General features: G+C 45.1%; 1 protein-coding gene across 2 annotated transcripts; it reads left to right on the top strand.

Moving 5' to 3' along the window:
• Window positions 1-16,548: 16,548 nt before the first annotated feature.
• Window positions 16,549-19,966, top strand: LOC125556192 (ubiquitin-conjugating enzyme E2-23 kDa). Of its 2 annotated transcripts, none has more exons than XM_048718977.2 (6): window positions 16,549-16,816; window positions 16,949-17,028; window positions 17,219-17,468; window positions 17,561-17,613; window positions 17,701-17,829; window positions 19,666-19,966. In XM_048718977.2, exons 1-6 carry the CDS (start codon window positions 16,773-16,775, stop codon window positions 19,797-19,799), a joined length of 690 nt encoding a protein of 229 aa, XP_048574934.1. In that variant the 5' UTR covers window positions 16,549-16,772; the 3' UTR covers window positions 19,800-19,966. The 2 variants fall into 2 exon arrangements, with proteins under 2 accessions (XP_048574934.1, XP_048574940.1); XM_048718983.2 differs by having other exon boundaries at window positions 16,550-16,816; window positions 17,354-17,468.
• The last annotated feature ends 372 nt before the right edge of the window (window positions 19,967-20,338 follow it).

Below are 20,338 nucleotides of genomic sequence, written 5' to 3'. Positions count from 1 at the left end.
GAGGGAGAGCTTTATAAGAAAAGCACTACCGGAGTCCTTCAAAGGTGCATCTCCGAAGAGGAAGGGCGGAACCTCCTGGCTGAAATTCATGCCAGACTCGGCGGTCATCACGCTGCAGCTCGGTCCCTTGTAAGCAAGGTCTTCCGTACAGGCTTTTATTGGCCGACGGCCCGAGCAGACGCCCAGGACTTAGTCCAACGATGTGTCGGTTGCCAGCTTTTTGCAAAATAAAGCCATATGCCACCCACCGCCCTCCAAACTATCCCCATCACTTGGCCCTTCGCGGTCTGGGGGCTTGACATGGTTGGACCCCTTAAAGGCGGAACCCATAAGAAAAAATACTTACTGGTCATGGTGGATAAGTTCACCAAATGGATAGAAGCCAAGCCTGTTAAGACGGCCGAATCCGGACCGGTGATAGACTTTATATCCGGGGTTGTACACCGTTACGGCGTCCCCCACAGCATCATCACTGATAACGGCACAAACTTTACGGCCGACGAGGTAAAACTCTGGTGCAAACACATGGGCATCAAGCTCGATTATGCTTCCGTCTATCACCCACAAACTAACGGCCAGGTCGAACGTGCAAATGGTCTTATCATGAGCGGCATCAAACCTAGATTAGTGCGGTCCCTTAAGGAATCTAATACGCACTGGGTAGAGGATCTCGACTCCGTACTCTGGGGGCTGCGGACCACGCCGAATCGCACCACCGGATGCACACCATTCTTCATGGTGTACGGCGCAGAGGAAGTTTTGCCCTGCGACATAATTCATGACTCACCTCGAGTGCGCATGTACGAAGAAAGAGAGGCCGAGCTCGATCGGCAGGACAGTTTGGACGCCTTGGAGGAAGAGTGTGACATGGCAAAAGCCCGTTCCGCATCCTATCAACAGCAGGCTCGAAGATACCAAAGCAGAGAAGTACAGGCCAAAAATTACAATGTTGGCGAATTAGTTCTACGCCTGCCGGACAAGAAAAAGGACAAACTCAAGCCCAAGTGGGAAGGTCCCTTCATAATTGACCAAGTCCTGACTGGTGGAGCGTACCGCCTACGAGATGTATCGGATAACCAACTCGAGCCGAACCCATGGAACGCAGCCCGTCTCCGAAGATTCTACGCCTAGCGCCGGACTCTGTGTTCGTCTCCTTCCTCTATCCATTTTTTATATACTTTCTGTCTTACATTTCTCTCCTTCTCCCCTCTCTCTCTCTTATAGCATTTAAAGGCTCATACAGTGATGCGCTATCCGCGCTCATTAAACCTGGGGGCTTCTTTAAACAGAAGCTTATTTATACGGGCTTCATGCCCAACACATGTGTCACACTTCCGCATGTACCTTTTATTCACCATTATATGCATCGATATGACTTAAGTTTTGGCCAAGCTGGGTTGCCTGGCTCCTGTGCTTACCCCTACGTTCCCGATTGTTCGGCTAGGTGGTAAAGGGAGCACCTCTGCGATTGTTACTGCCGGGTCAGCCGGATGTGTACCTCAGACTGGGTGAAGCCGAAAGCTAGCGTTCTTAAGGGAATATTCGGTCGGTGAACTAAAGATGATCTTTTTTTCACTTATTTATCTATACGCCCCCAGATTTTTTTCATGCGTCTCTTTTCGCAGAATGGACATGCACTTTAGGGCATGCCTCCCAGGGAAAGGAACCCCTAACGGAACTATTCTCCCTGGAAGATGTTTCTTACTAACCATGTAATATAACATAACTAGTTGGGCACTTGTCTGTTCAAGCACTAAGGACCCCTACGCTTGGTCTCCATGCATACCCCGATTCTTATATAACCGCGAGGGTATTCGGACACACTCCGGACCGTCAGGTCCCGAGGTTGAAGCGAAAAGGTCAGTCATGACAAACGATCTACAATCCGGCTAGAAGGCATTACACATGTCAATTATAATTACATAGTCAATCCGACTGATTGTATTCCTCTTCAATACCATCTAACAGGCTGTCTAGTTTACAGTCCTGTTGGGAATACTTTGTGGCCAATTCTACTTGGCCGTATACTAAGCTCACAGGGATCTCCTTCCCATCGGGCCCCACGGGTCCGACCTCGGCCATGTGGTTTGGGTCAGCCTTCGTGTACCGCGTCTTCACCATGGCCCAGGCCTCCCTGGCGCCTTGACGGCAGGCCGACATCTTCCACAATCGGAAGCGCCGCCGCGCTCCGTTCAGCTTCTCTACAAGCTCTCCAAGGCCTTCGGGCATGGAGACGGATGGCCACAAGGCTTGGGCGACGCTTTGCATCACCTGCCGAACTCGCTCATGCAGTTGTGAGAGCTCGGGAAGAAGGTCACCCGTAGAACCGGGTATTTCCTCTGCAGGACGACCTGTTAGCATACCTACAGACATTACTTTGTTAGTCGACTTCCTCGCCGAACTCTTTTTTCAAAGTTCGTTTAAGCACTTACTATATATGCCGCGTCGAAGCTACTGATTCTCCTTCATGGAGTCCAACAGCTGGGCACGAACATCCTTCAGTTCAACGCCCAGCTTGGTGTTGGCATCTTGGAGATCGTTCTTCTCCCGCCTCACCTTTGTCAGCATGCTCTCACCAGCCTTCAGCTGGCGTCGGAGTTGTTGCTCTTCCGGATTTAATCCGGCGCCATCTGCAATTTCATTTGTCAGATTTGCACCCACGCCGCACTTAGCAAAATACTTATCTTTCGAAGCGTATATTACCAGAGGGGGTCTCCTTGGGCTCCCCTGCCGCGGCTGGTGCGGCCTCAAGTTGGGCTTTGCACTCTTCCAGCTCCTGGGACAGTAGGGTATTCTTTTCTGTAAGAACCTGCATAACAAATGATCCTTAAACCAGTTATTCTAACTATTTCAAGTCTTGGGGGCTACTGGTATATATATATAATTACCAAAATTTTCTTACCCGTATGTCTTTTACATATTGCTCCGTGGCTCTGGCTAGACCATTTTGAGCGGCATGGAGGTACGCATCTCCCGAATTGAAGGCATCCAATGCCTCTTGGGAGAAACAAGCGTCGCGAAGAACTGTCCGGCGACGCCTGTGGTTCATGGCACTCTCCACCTCAGAATTGGTGGCAGACAGCCTGTACGCATCCTCTGTCGGAGGAGCGTCCGGTGCGCGCCTCGTGTTCGCCTCCGCTTCCGGACCAGGCTTTGGAGCCTGGCTGGTGGAGGCGCGATTGGCAACCTCTCCGGATATAGTCCGGCGAGGTCTCTTCGTCCTGAAGAGAGCACGAGCGTTAGTATGCCTTGAAGGAATAACACCTGGGAATAAGATGGCGCGCTATACCTTTGCACCGGCGTCTCAGTCCAGACCGCACTTCTTTTCAGCCCGCAGGGCCTTGCCGCCCCTCGTTGGCTAGTCGCCGCAGGCTCGGCCTCCCGTCTCAAGGACCTCCCCTGCAAAACACGCTTGTCATACGGCAATCAAAAATACGCGAGGATAGATCCCTTTTTAAAGTGTTGGGACTTCGGTCTCAGTTACCTGTGAGGCTGGGAGTAGCCCTGGGTAATCGGCCATGATGGCCACCAAGGCGTTGTCCTTGCTCAATTGATGAAACACCCCATCAATCAGCTCCACAGATAAGTCCGGATCCTCTTGAGAGGCCGGGTCGAGGAACCGTCCCGGATCCTCGGGTTGTGGAGGAGGGCTGTTTATTTCTTTAACAGCCTGGCGCAGTTCCTGCGTTGAAGTCGTTAGACTGAATATTTAACGATGGGAATATAAAACGGATGGGCAAGTAAAAGTGTCCACTTACCCAACTTGGGGGATTGTACATAGAAAATCCACCCTGTGGGTTGACGCGGAGAAATCCCTCCTCTTCTCCCTTGTACAAAGTGGACAAGATCTTTATTAGAGCGGCAGCCAAATCCGGCCCCTTACGGCCGTGGCAGGTGGCGTCGTCCTCCCCGTTGAAGTCCCACATGGGGCGGACTCTATACTGAAGCGGCTGCACCCCTCGCATGATGCATGCGGCCATGACCCCGATCATGGTCAGTCTGGAATGAGCTAACAATCTTATCCAACCCATCAGGTAAAGAACGTCCTTGTCGCTTTCCCTCTGAGGGCTCCATGGACGCCAACTTAGGTGCTTCTTTAGGGGAGCACTGTCGAACTCAGGGAGGCCGATCCGGACAAGATCCGGCAGCGGGACGTCCTCTATATAAAACCATTCCGAAGGCCAGTCTTCGGACGCCTTCTTTGGGGTTCCGGATAGATATCCGATCCCGGCGATGCGCCACACTTTAGCTCCACCCACTTGATATATTGACCCCTTCTTAGAATGGGGCACAAGGCAGAATAGCCTTTTCCACAGCGCGAAATGAGCCTCGCAGCCCAAAAACAGCTCGCAAAGGGCTACGAAGCCCGCGATATGCAATATGGAGGCAGGCGTGAGGTTGTGCAGCTGGAGGCCATAGAACTCCAGGAGCCCCCGGAGAAACGGATGAATTGGAAATCCGAGCCCTCTTATTAAGTAAGGGACAAGGCATACCCGCTCTCCTTTGGAGGGATTGGGGGCGCTCTCCGCTTGCTCTCCGCCATTATAGGTGGCAAGTCCGGCTCGAACCGGGACCATATAGGCCGGGGGGAGAAATCCCTTGGTCTGGAGCGTCGCTAGCTCGCTGTGCGGGATGGAGCACCTCTTCCAATCACCAGGCTGAGGGCTGGAAGGGCGAGAGGAGGAGCTGCGGCGGTCGGCCATGATAGAATGGACCTCTGTCAGATACGCTCTGATGAATACTCGTGGAGGGGAGAAGGTGTGGTTTGGATCTAAATCCTCGTCTCCTTAAATAGGCGGCTCATTCACGCGACTAGGGGTGTAAATATAAAGAAAACACCCTGACTTTTCGTATTCGTTTGACACGTGGAAGATGGCCTTATTGGGCGTAGAAGCCAAGGAGCACTACATCTACAAGAAACCGGACACTATTCAACAGGTACACGGAATTTGGAGGAGAACCCGCCTTGCAATGCCGAAGAAAATTTGCGTGCCGGACTCGTCGTCATTGAAGCCTGGTTCGGGGGCTACTGAGGGAGTCCTGGATTAGGGGGTGTCCGGATAGACGGACTATACCTTCGGCTTGACTCTTGGACTATGAAGATACAAGATTGAAGACTTCGTCCCGTGTCCGGAAGGGACTTTTCTTGGCGTGGAAGGCAAGCTTGGTGATACGATATGTAGATATCCTACCATTGTAACTAACTCTGTGTAACCCTAGCCCTCTCCGGTGTCTATATAAACCGGAGGGTTTTAGTCCGTAGGACGAACAACAATCATACCATAGGCTAGCTTCTAGGGTTTAGCCTCTCTGATCTCGTGGTAGATCTACTCTTGTACTACCCATATCATCAATATTAATCAAGTAGGACGTAGGGTTTTACCTCCATCAAGAGGGCCCGAACATGGGTAAAACATCGCGTCCCCTGCCTCCTGTTACCATCCGCCTAGACGCACAGTTCAGGACCCCCTACCCGAGATCCGCCGGTTTTGACACCGACAGCTAGCCTCTTCGGTACCGTGCATTGCCCTTTCTCACATTGAGAGTTAGCGCAAACTTCGCCGGTGCATCCAAACCCCGTGATATGATACGCTCTTTCACACATAAACCTCCTTATATCTTCCTCAAAACAGCCACCATACCTACCTATTATGGCATTTCCATATCCATTTCGAGATATATTGCCATGCAACTTTCCACCATTCCGTTTATCATGACACATTCATTATTGTCATATTGCTTAGCATGATCATGTAGTTGACATAGTATTTGTGGCAAAGCCACCGTTCATAATTCTTTCATACATGTCACTCTTGGCCCATTGCATACCCCGGTACACCGCTGGAGGCATTCATATAGAGCCATCTTTTGTTCTAGTATCGAGTTGTAAAATAAATAGAAGTGTGATGATCATCATTTTCTAGAACATTGTCCCAACTGAGGAATTATAAAAAAAGAGAGAGAAAGGCCATATTAAAAATGGGAGAAAAGGCTAAATAAAAAAATGAGAGAAAAAGAGAGAAGGGACAATGTTACTATCCTTTGCCACACTTGTGCTTCAAAGTAGCACCGTAATCTTCATGATAGAGAGTCTCTTGTTTTGTCACTTTCATATACTAGTGGGAATTTTCATTATAGAACTTGGATTGTATATTCCAACAATGGGCCTCCTCAAGTGCCCTAGGTCTTCGTGAGCAAGCAAGTTGGATGCACACCCACTTAGTTTATTTTGTTGAGATTTCATACATTTATAGCTCTAGTGCATCCGTTGCATGGCAATCCCTACTCCTTGCATTAACATCAATCGGTGGGCATCTCCATAGCCCATTGATTAGCCTCGTTGATGTGAGACTTCCTCCTTTTTTTCTTCTCCACATAACCCCCCTCATTATAGTCTATTCCACCCATAGTGCTATGTCCATGGCTCGCCTCATATATTGCATGAAAGTTTATAGGTTTGAGATTACTAAAGTATGAAACAATTGCTTGGCTTGTCATCGGGGTTGTGCATGATGAGAGCATTCTTGTGTGACGAAAATGGAGCATGACTAAACTATATGATTTTGTAGGGATGAACTTTCTTTGGCCATGTTATTTTGAGAATGCATAATTGCTTTGTTAGTATGCTTAAAGTATTATTATTTTTATGTCAATATGAACTTTTGTCTTGAATCTTTCGGATCTGAGTATTCATACCACAATTAAGAAGAATTACATTAAAATTATGCCAAGTAGAACTCCGCATCAAAAATTCTGTTTTTATCATTTACCTACTCGAGGACGACAGGAATTAAGCTTGGGGATGCTTGAGACGTCTCCAACGTATCTATAATTTTTGATTGCTCCATGCTATATTATCTACTGTTTTGGACATTATTGGGCTTTATTATCCATTTTTACATTATTTTTGGGACTAACCTATTAACCGGAGGCCCAGCCTAGAATTGCTGTTTTTTGCCTATTTCAAGGTTTCGAAGAAAAGGAATATCAAACGGAGTCCAAACGGAATGAAACCTTCGGAAACGTGATTTTCTCACCGAATGTGATCCAGGGGACTTGGACCCTACGTCAAGAAACAAAAGAGGAGGCCACGCGGTAGGGGGGCGCCTACCCCCCCAGGCGCGCCCTCCACCCTCGTGGGCTCCCTATTGCTCCACCGACGTACTCCTTCCTCCTATATATACCTACGTACCCCCAAACGATCAGATACGGAGCCAAAACCCTAATTCCACCACCGCAACTTTCTGTATCCATGAGATCCCATCTTGGGGCCTGTTCCGGAGCTCCGCCGGAGGGGGCATCGATCATGGAGGGCTTCTACATCATCACCATAGCCCCTCCGATGAAGTGTGAGTAGTTTACCTCAGACCTACGGGTCCATAGTTAGTAGCTAGATGGCTTCTTCTCTCTTTTTGGATCTCAATACAATGTTCTCCCCCTCTCTTGTGGAGATCTATTCGATGTAATCTTCTTTTTGCGGTGTGTTTGTTGATACTGATGAATTGTGGGTTTATGATCAAGTCTATCTATGAACAATATTTGAATCTTCTCTGAATTCTTTTATGTATGATTGGTTATCTTTGCAAGTCTCTTCGAATTATCAGTTTGGTTTGGCCTACTAGATTGATCTTTCTTGCAATGGGAGAAGTGCTTAGCTTTGGGTTCAATCTTGCGGTGTCCTTTCCCAGTGACAGTAGGGGCAGCAAGGCATGTATTGTATTGTTGCCATCGAGGATAAAAAGATGGGGTTTTCATCATATTGCATGAATTTATCCCTCTACATCGCGTCATCTTACTTAAGGCGTTACTCTTTTTTCATTAACTTAATACTCTAGATGCATGCTGGATAGCGGTCGATGAGTGGAGTAATAGTAGTAGATGCAGGCAGGAGTCGGTCTACTTGTCTCGGACGTGATGCCTATATACATGATCATACCTAGATATTCTCATAACTATGCTCAGTTCTGTCAATTGCTCAATAGTAATTTGTTCACCCACCGTAGAATACTTATGCTCTCGAGAGAAGCCACTAGTGAAACCTATGGCCCCCGGGTCTATCTTCATCATATTAATCTCCCAATACTTAGTTATTTCCTTTGCTTTTATTTTACTTTGCATCTTTATCACAAAAATACCAAAAATATTATCTTATCATATCTATCAGATCTCACTCTCGTAAGTGGCCGTGTAGGGATTGACAACCCCTTATCGCGTTGGTTGTGAGGATTTATTTGTTTTGTGCAGGTGCGAGGGACTGGCGCGTAGCCTCCTACTGGATTGATACCTTGGTTCTCAAAAACTAAGGGAAATACTTACACTACTTTGCTACATCATCCCTTCCTCTTCGGGGGAAACCAACGCAGTGCTCAAGAGGTAGCAATGATGTGGGAGCTTCACATGAGGCTTTGTAAGCACCACTTGACTTGTTATGGAGCTCCTCCTTATCCTTGAGTGACATCTCATGAGCGACAATTCTTCCAATGACTTCCGTTGGCTTGAGATCTTTGTAATTGGGCATAATTTGGATCAATGTGCATACGGTATCATATTTTCCGTCCAAAGCTCTTAGGATCTTCTTGATGATGAATTTGTCGGTCATCTCTTCACTTCCTAAGCCGGCGATCTCATTTGTGATAAGAGCAAGCCTAGAGTACATTCCAGCGACACCTTCACCATCCTTCATTTTGAACTTGTCAAGCTGAATTTGAAGCACATCCAACTTGGATTCCTTGACGGAGTCGGTACCTTCGTGCATATCAATCAAAGTATCCCAAATTTCCTTTGCATTCTCAAGATGGCTGATTTTGTTGAATTCTTCAGGGCACAGTCCGTTGAAGAGGATATCACAAGCTTGAGCATTGTATTGCAGCATCTTCAACTCTTCTGCGGTAGCTTCACGGTTTGGTTCTCTCCCATCAAAGAATTCACCTTGCAAGTCAATACACACAATAGCCCATACGGCGGGGTTATGTCCAAGAATATGCATTTTCATCTTATGCTTCCAACTAGCAAAATTAGTACCATCAAAGTAAGGACCTCTATGGTGGTAATTTCCCTCGCTATACACCATACTCTCCTAGGTTGTGAAACCAAGGCTATGACTACCAAAAGCTATGGAAATCAAAGAAAATGGAGACCAAAGCTCTGATACCACTTGTAGGATCGAAAGTATGTCTAGAGGGGGGTGATTAGACTACTTGACCAAATAAAAACTTATCCTTTTCCCAATTTTAGTTCTTGGCAGATTTTAGCAAGTTTGGACAAGTCAAGCAATCTTAACACAATTCAAGCAAGCATGCAAAGACTATATGAGCAGCGGAAAGTAAAGCATGCAACTTGCAATAATGTAAAGGGAAGGGTTTGGAGGATTCAAACGCAATAGGAGACACGGATGTTTTTGTCGTGGTTCCGATAGGTGGTGCTATCGTACATCCATGTTGATGGAGACTTCAACCCACAAAGGGTAACGGCTGCGCGAGTCCACGGAGGGCTCCACCCACAAAGGGTCCACGAAGAAGCAACCTTGTCTATCCCACCATGGTCGTCGCCCACGAAGGACTTGCCTCACTAGTGGTAGATCTTCACGAAGTAGGCGATCTCCTTGCCCTTACAAACTCCTTGGTTCAACTCCATAATCTTGTCGGAGGCTCCCAAGTGACACCTAGCCAATCTAGGAGACACCACTCTCCAAGAAGTAACAAATGGTGTGTTGATGATGAACTCCTTGATCTTGTGCTTCAAATGATAGTCTCTCCAACACTCAACTCTCTCTCACAGGATATGGATTTGGTGGAAAGAAGATTTGAGTGGAAAGCAACTTGGGGAAGGCTAGAGATCAAGATTCATATGGTAAGAATGGAATATCTTGGTCTCAACACAAGTGTAGGTGGTTCTCTCTCAGAAAAAGTAAGTTGGAAGTGTAGGCTTGTTCTGATGGCTTCCTCCATGAATGAAGAGGAGGTGGAGGGGTATATATAGCCTCCACACAAAATCTAACCGTTACACACAACTTGCCAATCTCGGTGGGACCAAATTGATAAACTCGGTCGGACCGATTTAGCAAAGCTAGTGACCGTTAGGATTTTCGGTGGGACTGACATGCAACTCGGTAGGACCGATATGCTTAGGGTTAGGGCATAACGTAATCTCGGTGAGACCGATTACACAAACTCGGTGAGACCGATTTTGGTAATAAGTTAACCAGAGAGTTGGTCAGGTAAACTCGATGGGACCGATTCGCTCATTTCGGTGAGACCGAAATGTTACGAAAGGGAAACAGAGAGTTTACATTGCAATCTTGGTGGGACCGAGATCCCTATCGGTGAGACCGATTTGCCTAGGGTTTGTGGCAGTGGCTATGACATCTGAACTCGGTGGCGCCAGATACAAAGAATCGGTGGGGCCGAGTTTGACTTTTGGTTTAGGTCATATGTGGATGTGAGAAAGTAGTTGAGGGCTTTGGAGCATATCACTAAGCATTTTGAGCAAGAGCCTCATTAAGCAACACCTCATCCCTGCTTGATAGTATTGGCTTTTCCTATAGACTCAATGTGATCTTGGATCACTAAAATAGAAAATGTAGAGTCTTGAGCTTTGAACTTGAGCCAATCCTTTTGTCCTTAGCATTTTGAGGGGTCCACTTTTCTCATCCATGCTATGCCAATCATTGAGCTTTCCTGAGATATTAATCTTGAAATAGCATTAGCTCAATGAGCTATATGTTGTTGGCAATTACCAAAACCACCTAGGGATAGTTGCACTTTCACATCTCATGAGCAACATTTCTACCAATGACTTCCATTGGCTTGAGATCTTTGTAATTGGGCATCATTTGGATCAATGTGCACATGGTGTCATATTTTCCATCCAAGGCTCTTATGATCTTCTTGATGATGAATCTGTCGGCCATCTCTTCACTTCCTAAGCCGGCAATCTCATTTGTGATGAGAGCAAGCCTAGAGTACATTTCAGCGACACCTTCACCATCCTTCATTTTGAACTTATCAAGTTGACTTTGAAGCACATCCAATTTGGATTCCTTGATGGAGTCGGTACCTTCATGAATATCAATCAAAATATCCCAAATTTCCTTTGCATTCTCAAGACGGCTGATTTTGTTGAATTCTTCGGGGCACAATCCGTTGAAGAGGATATCGCAAGCTTGAGCATTGTATTGCAGCATCTTCAATTCTTCTACGGCAGCTTCACGATTCGGTTCTCTCCCATCAAAGAATTCACCTTGCAAACCAATACACACAATAGCCCAAACGGCGAGGTTATGTCCAAGAATATGCATTTTCATCTTATGCTTCCAACTAGCAAAATTAGTACCATCAAAGTAAGGACCTCCACAGTGGTAATTTCCCTTGTTAGACACCATACTCTCCTAGGTTGTGAAACCAAGGCTAAAATCACCAAAGCTATGGAAATCAAGGCAAATGGAGACCAAAGCTCTGATACCACTTGTAGGATCGAAAGTATGTCTAGAGGAGCGGTGATTAGACTACTTGACCAAAATAAAAATCTAGCCTTTTCCAATTTTAAGTCTTGGCATATTTTAGCAACTTATCACAAGTCAAGCAATCAATCTACACATGCAATTCTAAGACTATAGCAGCGGAATGTAAATCATTGCATATGAAGGTAAAGGGGAGGAGTTTGAGGGGAGCAAACACAATGTAGACACGGAGATTTTTGGCGTGGTTCCAATAGGTGGTGCTATCGTACATCCACGTTGATGGAGACTTCAACCCACGAAGGGTGACAGTTGCGCGAGTCCATGGAGGGCTCCACCCATGAAGGGTTCACAAAGAAGCAACCTTGTCTATCCCACCACCGCTCATTTCGGTGAGACCGAAATGTTACGAAGAGGAAACAGAGAGTTTGCATTGCAAACTGATACGTCTCCAACGTATCTATAATTTATGAAGTATTCATGCTACTATATTATCCATCTAGGATGTTTTATATGCTATTTTATATTATTTTTGGGACTAACCTATTAACCTAGAGCCCAGTGCTAGTTTCTGTTTTTCGTTGTTTTTTAGTATCGCAGAAAAGGAAAACCAAACGAAGTCCAATTGACCTGAAACTTGACGGAGCTTATTTTTGGACCAGAAGAAGGCCAGGAAGTAAAAGAACTGGGCCAGAAGAGTCTCGGGCTGCCCACGAGGGTGGGGGGCGCACCCACCCCCCTGGGCGCACCCCCTGCCTCGTGGGCAGCCCGAAGACCCTCCCGCCTTGTTCCCGACTCCAACACCTCTTATATAACCCAAAACTTCCATAAAGAAACCTAGATTGGGAGTTCCGCCGCCAGAAGCCTCCGTAGCCACCAAAAACCAATCCACGCCCTCTCTGGCACCCTGCCGGAGGGGGCCATCATCACCGGAGGGCACGGAGGAGGATCCCGGAGAGTCCATTATCGTCATGAAGGCCAAGGACCAGAGGGAGAACCTCTCTCCATCCAGGGGGGAGGCCATGGAGGAGGAAGCACAAGGGGGAGAACCTCTCATCCTCTCTCTTGGTGGCACCGGAGTGCCATCGGGAGGGGAATCATCGCCGCGGTGATCGTCTTCATCAACATCACCATCATCATCACCATCCTCATCTCTTTTACGCGGTCCACCTCTCCCGCACCCCGCTGTAATCCCTACTTGAACACGGTGCTTTATGCCACATATTATGATCCCATGATGTGTTGCCATCCTATGATATTTTGAGTAGATATCCTTTGTCTTTTGGTTGATTGATGATCTAGATTGGTATGAGTTGTATGTTTTACTTTGGTGCTGTCCTATGGTGCCCTCCGTGTCGCGCAAGCGTGAGGGATTCCCGCTGTAGGGTGTTGCAATACGTTCATGATTCGCTTATAGTGGGTTGGTGAGTGACTGAAACACAAACCCGAGTAAGGGGGTTGTTGCTTATAGGAATAAAGAGGACTTGATGCTTTAATGTTATGGTTGGATTTTACCTTAATGATCTTTAGTAGTTGCGGATGCTTGCTAGAGTTCCAATCATAAGTGCATATGATCCAAGTAGAGAAAGTATGTTAGCTTATGCCTCTCCCTCATGTGAAACTGCAATAGTGATTACCGGTCTTGTTAATAATTGCCTAGGACAATTCCGCACACCAGTCCACCATTATTCCACACTCGCTATTTATAATACTTAGTAATATATTCTAACTTTATGATAACAACACCTACTTTCATATTTTAGCTCTCCGATATCATGCAAAATTATCCACTTCATACCCACAACGTAGTTTTATTTCTCGTTTCTAGTTGGAAGCAAATGTTCGGTGTACGTAGAGTCATATCAGTGGCAGATAGGGCTTGAGAGAATATTGATCTTACCTTTAGCTCCTTGTGGGTTCGACACTCCATACTTATCACTTCCACCTTTGGAAATTGCTACGACGATTCCCTGCACTTGGGGATTATCACAAATTCGGTGGGACCGATCGCTCATCTCGGTTAGACCGAAACATTACGAAGGGAAACAAAGAGTTTGCAATCCCATCTCGGTGAGACCGAGATCCCTATCGGTGAGACCGAACTGATTATGGTTTCTGGCTATGGCTATGTCAAATGAACTCGGTGCTGCCGGATAGATCAAATCGATGGGGCCGAGTTTGACTTTTGGTTTAGGACATGTGTGGAATTGAGAAAGTGATTGAGAGCTTTTGGAGCATATCACTAAGCATTTTGAGCAAGCAAGCCATTAACCAACACCTCATCCCCTTTTAATAGTATTGGCTTTTCCTATGGACTCAATGTGATCTTGGACCACTAAAATGAAAATGTAGAGTCTTGAGCTTTTGCCAATATGTGTCCTTAGCATTTTGAGGGGTCCACATCTTTAGTCCATGTCATGCCAATCATTGAACTTTCTGAAAAGATTATCTTGAATGGATATTAGTTCAATGAGCTACATGTTATTAATAATTACCAAAACCACACAGGGATTAGTTGCACTTTCACTGTTCCTCAAGAAATCTCCATATGGTGTAAGCACATTCAAGAGTAGGCAAGCACACAATCAAATTTCTAGGCAATCCTCTAATGATAAGATTGATAGTTCTAATATTGCAGATCATGCCAAGAGACTCATCGGGGGTAGGATGCAAGGGATCAAGAAGGGGCGCACAAGGGCTAGTAATGTACTTGTTCAAGTGATATTCAGTGAAAATCTCAAGCATCTCATTTTTCCAAGCATTAAAGAACTCTCCATCAAGCATAGGCATCTAAAACTCCCCATCGTAGACTTATCCATCTTCCTCCAATGGTGATTAAACCAAAGCAACGGAGACCAATGCTCGGATACCACTTGTAAGATCGAAAGTAGGTCTAGAGGGGGGTGATTAGACTACTTTACCAAATAAAAATCTAGCATTTTCCCAACTTTAAGTCTTGGCAGATTTTAGCAACTTAGCACAAGTCAAGCAATCAACCTACACATGCAATTCTAAGAGTATAGGAGCGGAATGTAAAACATTGCATATGAAGGTAAAGGGAGGGGTTTGGAAAGGCAAACGCAATGTAGACACGTAGATTTTTGGCGTGGTTCCGATAGGTGGTGCTATCGTACATCCACGTTGATGGAAACTTCAACCCACGAAGGGTAATAGTTGCGCGAGTCGACGGAGGGCTCCACCCATGAAGAAGCAACCTTGTCTATCCCACCATGGCCATCATCCACGAAGGACTTGTCTCACTTGGGTAGATCTTCATGAAGTAGGCGATCTCCTTGCCCTTACAAACTCCTTGGTTCAACTCCAAATCTTGATTAAGGCTCCCAAGTGACACCTAACCAATCTAGGAGACACCACTCTCCAAAAGGTAATAGATGGTGTGATGATGATGAACTCCTTGCTCTTGTGCTTCAAATGATAGTCTCCCCAACACTCAACTCTCTCTCACAAATTTGGCTATGGTGGAAAGATAATTTGAGTGGAAAGCAACTTGGGGAAGGCTGGAGATCAAGATTCTTGTGGTTGGATTGGAATGTCTTGGTCTCAACACATGAGTAGGTAGTTCTCTCTCAAAAAATGAGTAGTGGAAGTATAGGCACGTTCTGATGGCTCTCTCTTGAATAGAGAAGGGGGTGGAGGGGTATATATAGCCTCCACACAAAATCTAACCGTTACACACATTTGACCCAACTCGGTCAGACCGAATAGGTGAACTCGGTGAGACCGATTCAGTTCAAAATGTGAACATTGGGATTCTCGGTGAGACCGATTCAGTTCAAAATGTGAACGTTAGGATTCTCGGTAGGACCGACATAATCAACTCGGTGGGACCGATGTGCTAGGGTTAGGACAAAACCTCATCTTGGTTTAACCGATTACATAAACTCGGTGAGACCGATTTCAGTAATAAGCAAACAGAGAGTTTGTCAAGCAGACTCGGGGGGACCGATTGCATATCTCGGTGAGGCCGAGATAATTACAATAGGCAACAGAGTTTGCAAGGCCATCTCGGTGAGACCGAGATCCCATCGGTGAGACCGAATTGATTAGGGTTTCTAGCAGTGGCTATGTCAAGTGAACTCGGTGGCGTCGGGTGAATCAAATCGGCGGGGCCGAGTTTGACTTTAGGTTTTGAACATATTTGGAATTGAGAAAGTGGTTGAGGGCTTTGGAGCATATCACTAAGCACTTTGAGCAAGTAGATCATTAAGCAACACCTCATCCCCTTTTAATAGTATTGGCTTTTCCTATGGACTCAATGTGATCTTGGATCACTAAAATAGAAATGAAGAGTCTTGAGCTTTTGCCAATCTTTTGTCCTTAGCATCTTGAAGGGGTTCCACATCCTCTTGTCCATGCCACATCTTTGTTGTACTTTCTGAAATATACTAGATGGAAATATTAGTCCAACAAGAGATATGTTGACATTAATTACCAAAATCACCCTGGGAGCACTTGTGCTTTCATAAACTTAAGGCAATTTGTGATTTGTATTTGTGGTGGCAAAGGAGGAAATTAGTGCATGATAAATCACCACAGGATGCCATGAGCATACCTTCATCAGTCTGTGCCCTTGCAGTAAACTTTACGACCGTTTGTACTCCAAAGGATGTAGTGAAATGTGATAGATGGTGTCCGCCTCCGAGGGGACTTGTTAAGGGTCCCTTGGTGTAGTTATACAGAAAGAAAACAGGTGCAAGAGGATCGAGTGGGGCTCTAATGCATTGGGGCCGAAGCAACGACCCTTCGCTTTTCGACTCTCTATATCCTTTTCAGTGAGCTGCAAGAAGATAATTGCCAACTCTAATATCTTGAAGTTATAGAGACCATGGCAACTGGCCGTCACTCGACTGCTAATTTTATGGATTGCTATCATTTGGCTTGTGATTTTGTTGTTTCATCTTTTATACATTGTTATATGAAAGCTTCTTTTCTTGGTGAATGAATTGAAGATGCTCCTAGTGAACTTGTTTCACTTTTGCTATATATTGTGTAGCTATGATTACAAGTAAATAAAGAGGAGGGTTTGATTGTAAGAAAAGGAGAGAAGTACAGCTTTGTCCCTTTTCTTCCCCTCTGCTGTGCTTGTCTCGCCTCCCTGTTCCCCGCTTCTCTCTCTGCGGCAGCAATAAAAATAAATAAATCTGGCGCAGGTGCTGGGAGGAGGACGACGCACGCACCGTCACAAGCAGCTCAATCTCTTTCTCCTTTTCTTTTCTCTGCCCCCTCCCTTATCCCCACGCCCAGGAAACGCGTCTCCGGAGGAGGAAGGGAAGATTTCATCTTTTTTGCCCCCAAGATGTCCTCCCCAAGCAAGCGCCGCGAGATGGACCTCATGAAGCTGTGAGGATCTTGGAAATGTTTTTCTTTTGTGGGTACAAGCGATTGATTCCTTCCTTGGAGGCTCGGTTTTAATCTGGATTTTCTTGGGGGGGGGGGGGGGGGGGGGGGGGGGGCGGTTCTTGGTTGTTGCAGGATGATGAGCGACTATAAGGTGGAGATGGTGAACGATGGGATGCAAGAATTCTTCGTGGAATTCCGAGGGCCTACTGAAAGTATGATCCTCGCGCAAAATCCGGTTTCTGTCCTGTTTCTTGGGCTCATGATCCGCGTTTATGTTCCCGATTTCTGATCTAGATGTAGTGCAAAGCAACTCTGGCGGAAATTGTGAACCCCCCTGTTGATCGTATGACATTCGTTATCATTTACAAGTGGTTTAGCTCAAGATTTAGGTTACGTTTGCAGATGAATTGCTCGCTTGTTCATTTCCCCTGGAGCATCTTCGCGATTTGGTGAATTTAAGTACAGTATATCTTTTCTGTTGTATGGGAAGAGCGGCTATATTTCTAATCAATTGTGGATGTGTTCTAAATTTGATAGGTATTTATCAAGGTGGTGTCTGGAAGGTTAGAGTAGAACTGCCTGATGCATATCCTTACAAATCTCCGTCAATTGGTTTCATTAATAAGATTTATCACCCGAATGTGGATGAAATGTGAGCATTTTTACCATCAAATTCTTTTGGTTAGCATAAGCAACAAAATTCGCACTGGTCTAACCTACTTTTTGTTTGCCTGCAAAATGTAGGTCTGGTTCCGTATGTTTAGATGTTATCAACCAGACATGGAGCCCAATGTTTGGTGAGCACTTGCTGCTTACAATTTGTACGAGCACTCCCTGATTATAGGTTCTCTATCTCATCTTATTTTTATTTGGGATTGTTGTAGATCTAGTAAATGTGTTCGAAGTCTTCCTTCCACAACTTCTGTTGTACCCAAATCCGTCTGATCCATTAAATGGAGAGGCTGCTGCACTTATGATGCGAGATCGCCCTGCTTATGAACAAAAAGTGAAAGGTGATTTGGTTCAACATTATCCACTAATTGTTCTTGATATCGACTCTAGAGTCTCATTATTTAATTCTTGCTCACAGCATTTCGCTACTGATCTATGCCTTTCGTACGCATGCAACCTTGCAAGATTGCAGACACATTTTAGTTATTTTGTTGTCTTTGTTGATATGGCATGCAATCTAAGGCAGCCAACTATGAGTATGTTGATCGTACAGTCTTCCTTGGTACGCTTGTTCTGTTATGTTGTGTAAACAAAAACATATGAACAAGCCTTTGGTTCAACTATTATAAAAATATCAATACAACTGAGCGCACTCCATCCTAGCTGTTCTATTTTGTGGATAAAATGCTTGGGCATAGTTCTTAAACTCATTTTGCAGCTGTATCAACAACCATACTGTAACACCGTAACTTGTGTCTTCTACAACTCTGTTATTGAGGGAATCGCCAGTTTGCCACTTTAGAGCTTTTATTATTCTAGTGCTTTCTAGTCCTTTCCTGGTTGATGTTGAGGCATTTCCCCTTGTCTCAGATGGATCTTGTCAGATCTGGTTCTTTGCTGTTTCGTGAACATGTTAAGGATCTAATTTGGATTGGTTAGTTCTTTCATCCTAGGGTTGCCAATACTGATGTTCTTCCGGTTGTAACCTAGTCACATACACAAAATGAAGTTAATTGAATAATTACTAGTAAGTAGTAACACATGCTAATTCCCCCCCCCCCCTTTTTTACGAGGGCCAAAACCCCATTACAAGATGCCTCATGCTGTGCTTAGAATTGTAGTCAAAGGATGCTCGAATCTTATTTGCCATCCTCAATATTATACACACCTTTAGTTATTTGTTTGTCCTGTGCCATAGTTTGAAGTTTGAACTAATTTTGTAGTACATCCGTCCCAAAATTCTTGTCTTAGATTTGTCTAAATACGGATGTATCTAGTCACGCAATTTTGGGACGGAGGGAGTAATTGCGAAGGAATTTGAACATAAACTGAGATGCAATGTTGTACAAGGTGGCCTAGGCTACCATCCATGTAGGCACTTGGCAGCCCCTTGCCGCGTTGATATTGCCATAGTCGGCAGGCTATGCACTAGAGCCACCTAGGAGGCGAGTAAACATTCATGTACTTGTTTAGTTGCATCAACATAATTAAAATTGTTTGATGCGAAGAATGTTGAGATAGTCAAAAATGCATTATGAATGTTTGCTCTTGTGGAATTTAAGGTATCCCTCAACTCTAGGTGCCAAACTTATGATATTTTATTTTACAACAACTTTGTGTTGAAATTTGCACTGTTGTCTGCTGGGCATTTCGCCTAGACGGGGTAGGCACCCTCCTGCTTCTGTCCTAGTAGAGTTAGGTGCTCTTCTGCTTCCCTCCTAGAGTCCTAGTGCTTTTCTGTGCACTGCAAAAAGGGCAGGTGGAAGTATGATTACCCACCTAAACTAATCATATCAGCTACTTGCTACTTAAACCAATGATGATTCATGAAATTTCTGATTGATTGGGTGGTGAAACAAAGCTGCCTGTCAAACCAGGAGTATGTGCATGCGTAGAGGGGATGATTTTCTCTTCTTAGTACTTCTATTTTTTCAGTCTTTGTTTTTGACCGGGTTTTCAATGTCCTGGAGAAGTATTAGATCATATACATTTTTTTGGCATATCTTTTAAAGTAGGGACGTGCCAATATGGGATACTGACAACATTTTCTTACTCTTGCCTTTTTATTTCATTTCAATATGCATATTCTAGTAGTACTTCTTTTGGTTGCTCAAATACACATGTGCACTGTTGTGTTTCCCGATCTATTATTTAGTTGCTTTCTCTTGTTTATGCAGAATTTTGTGAAAAATATGCGAAACCAGAGGATGCTGGCATAACCCCAGAAGACAAGTCCAGTGATGAAGAGGAGCTTAGCGAAGACGAAGATGACTCCGGCGATGAGGATATAGTGGGCAAACCAGATCCTTAGTCACTACCACAACCCGTTGTATACAATGTTGGTTGCAAAATTTGCAATCAAATTGATCCAGAAAATCTGGGAAAGAGAACTTTGTATGTCATGTAAATAAGTGTACTTGTATCTTATCCAATGTTGTTTTCTTCAGTTGACCAATTGAATTTGCAGCATTGCATACATTCGCGCCTGTCCGTCTTTGTAGATCTGTGATCTGGTTCATAGAATAACAAGGGGTTAGCTTCTCGCTGAAGGTCATGCTGTGGGCTTTGAAGGGTAATTTTCTTCTGTTTCCTTATTTATTATTTTACCTCCCAAATTCCAGTACTTGTGTTTTTGGCTACATTTAGCTGATGAAGTTCTGGACCTGTCTGTTTCAAGTTGAAGTCCCGTTGTCAGCAAATTTGGTTGCCAAATTCGCAGACTGAAACTGGGGGCTGGGTGCAAATTTGACTAGGTTTTGCTCACGTTGGCTTTTGAACTTCTGTGGAAGATTGGTGGTGAGAGAAAATGTCTTTGGTTACTCTTTGTAGAGCATGTTCACCTCGTTTGGA

This window comes from Triticum urartu, chromosome 1A (genome assembly GCF_056163025.1).
Source record: "Triticum urartu cultivar PI428250 chromosome 1A, HENAU_Tu73, whole genome shotgun sequence".
NCBI lineage: Eukaryota > Viridiplantae > Streptophyta > Magnoliopsida > Poales > Poaceae > Triticum > Triticum urartu.
This window is presented reverse-complemented; position numbering and strand designations above follow the sequence as displayed.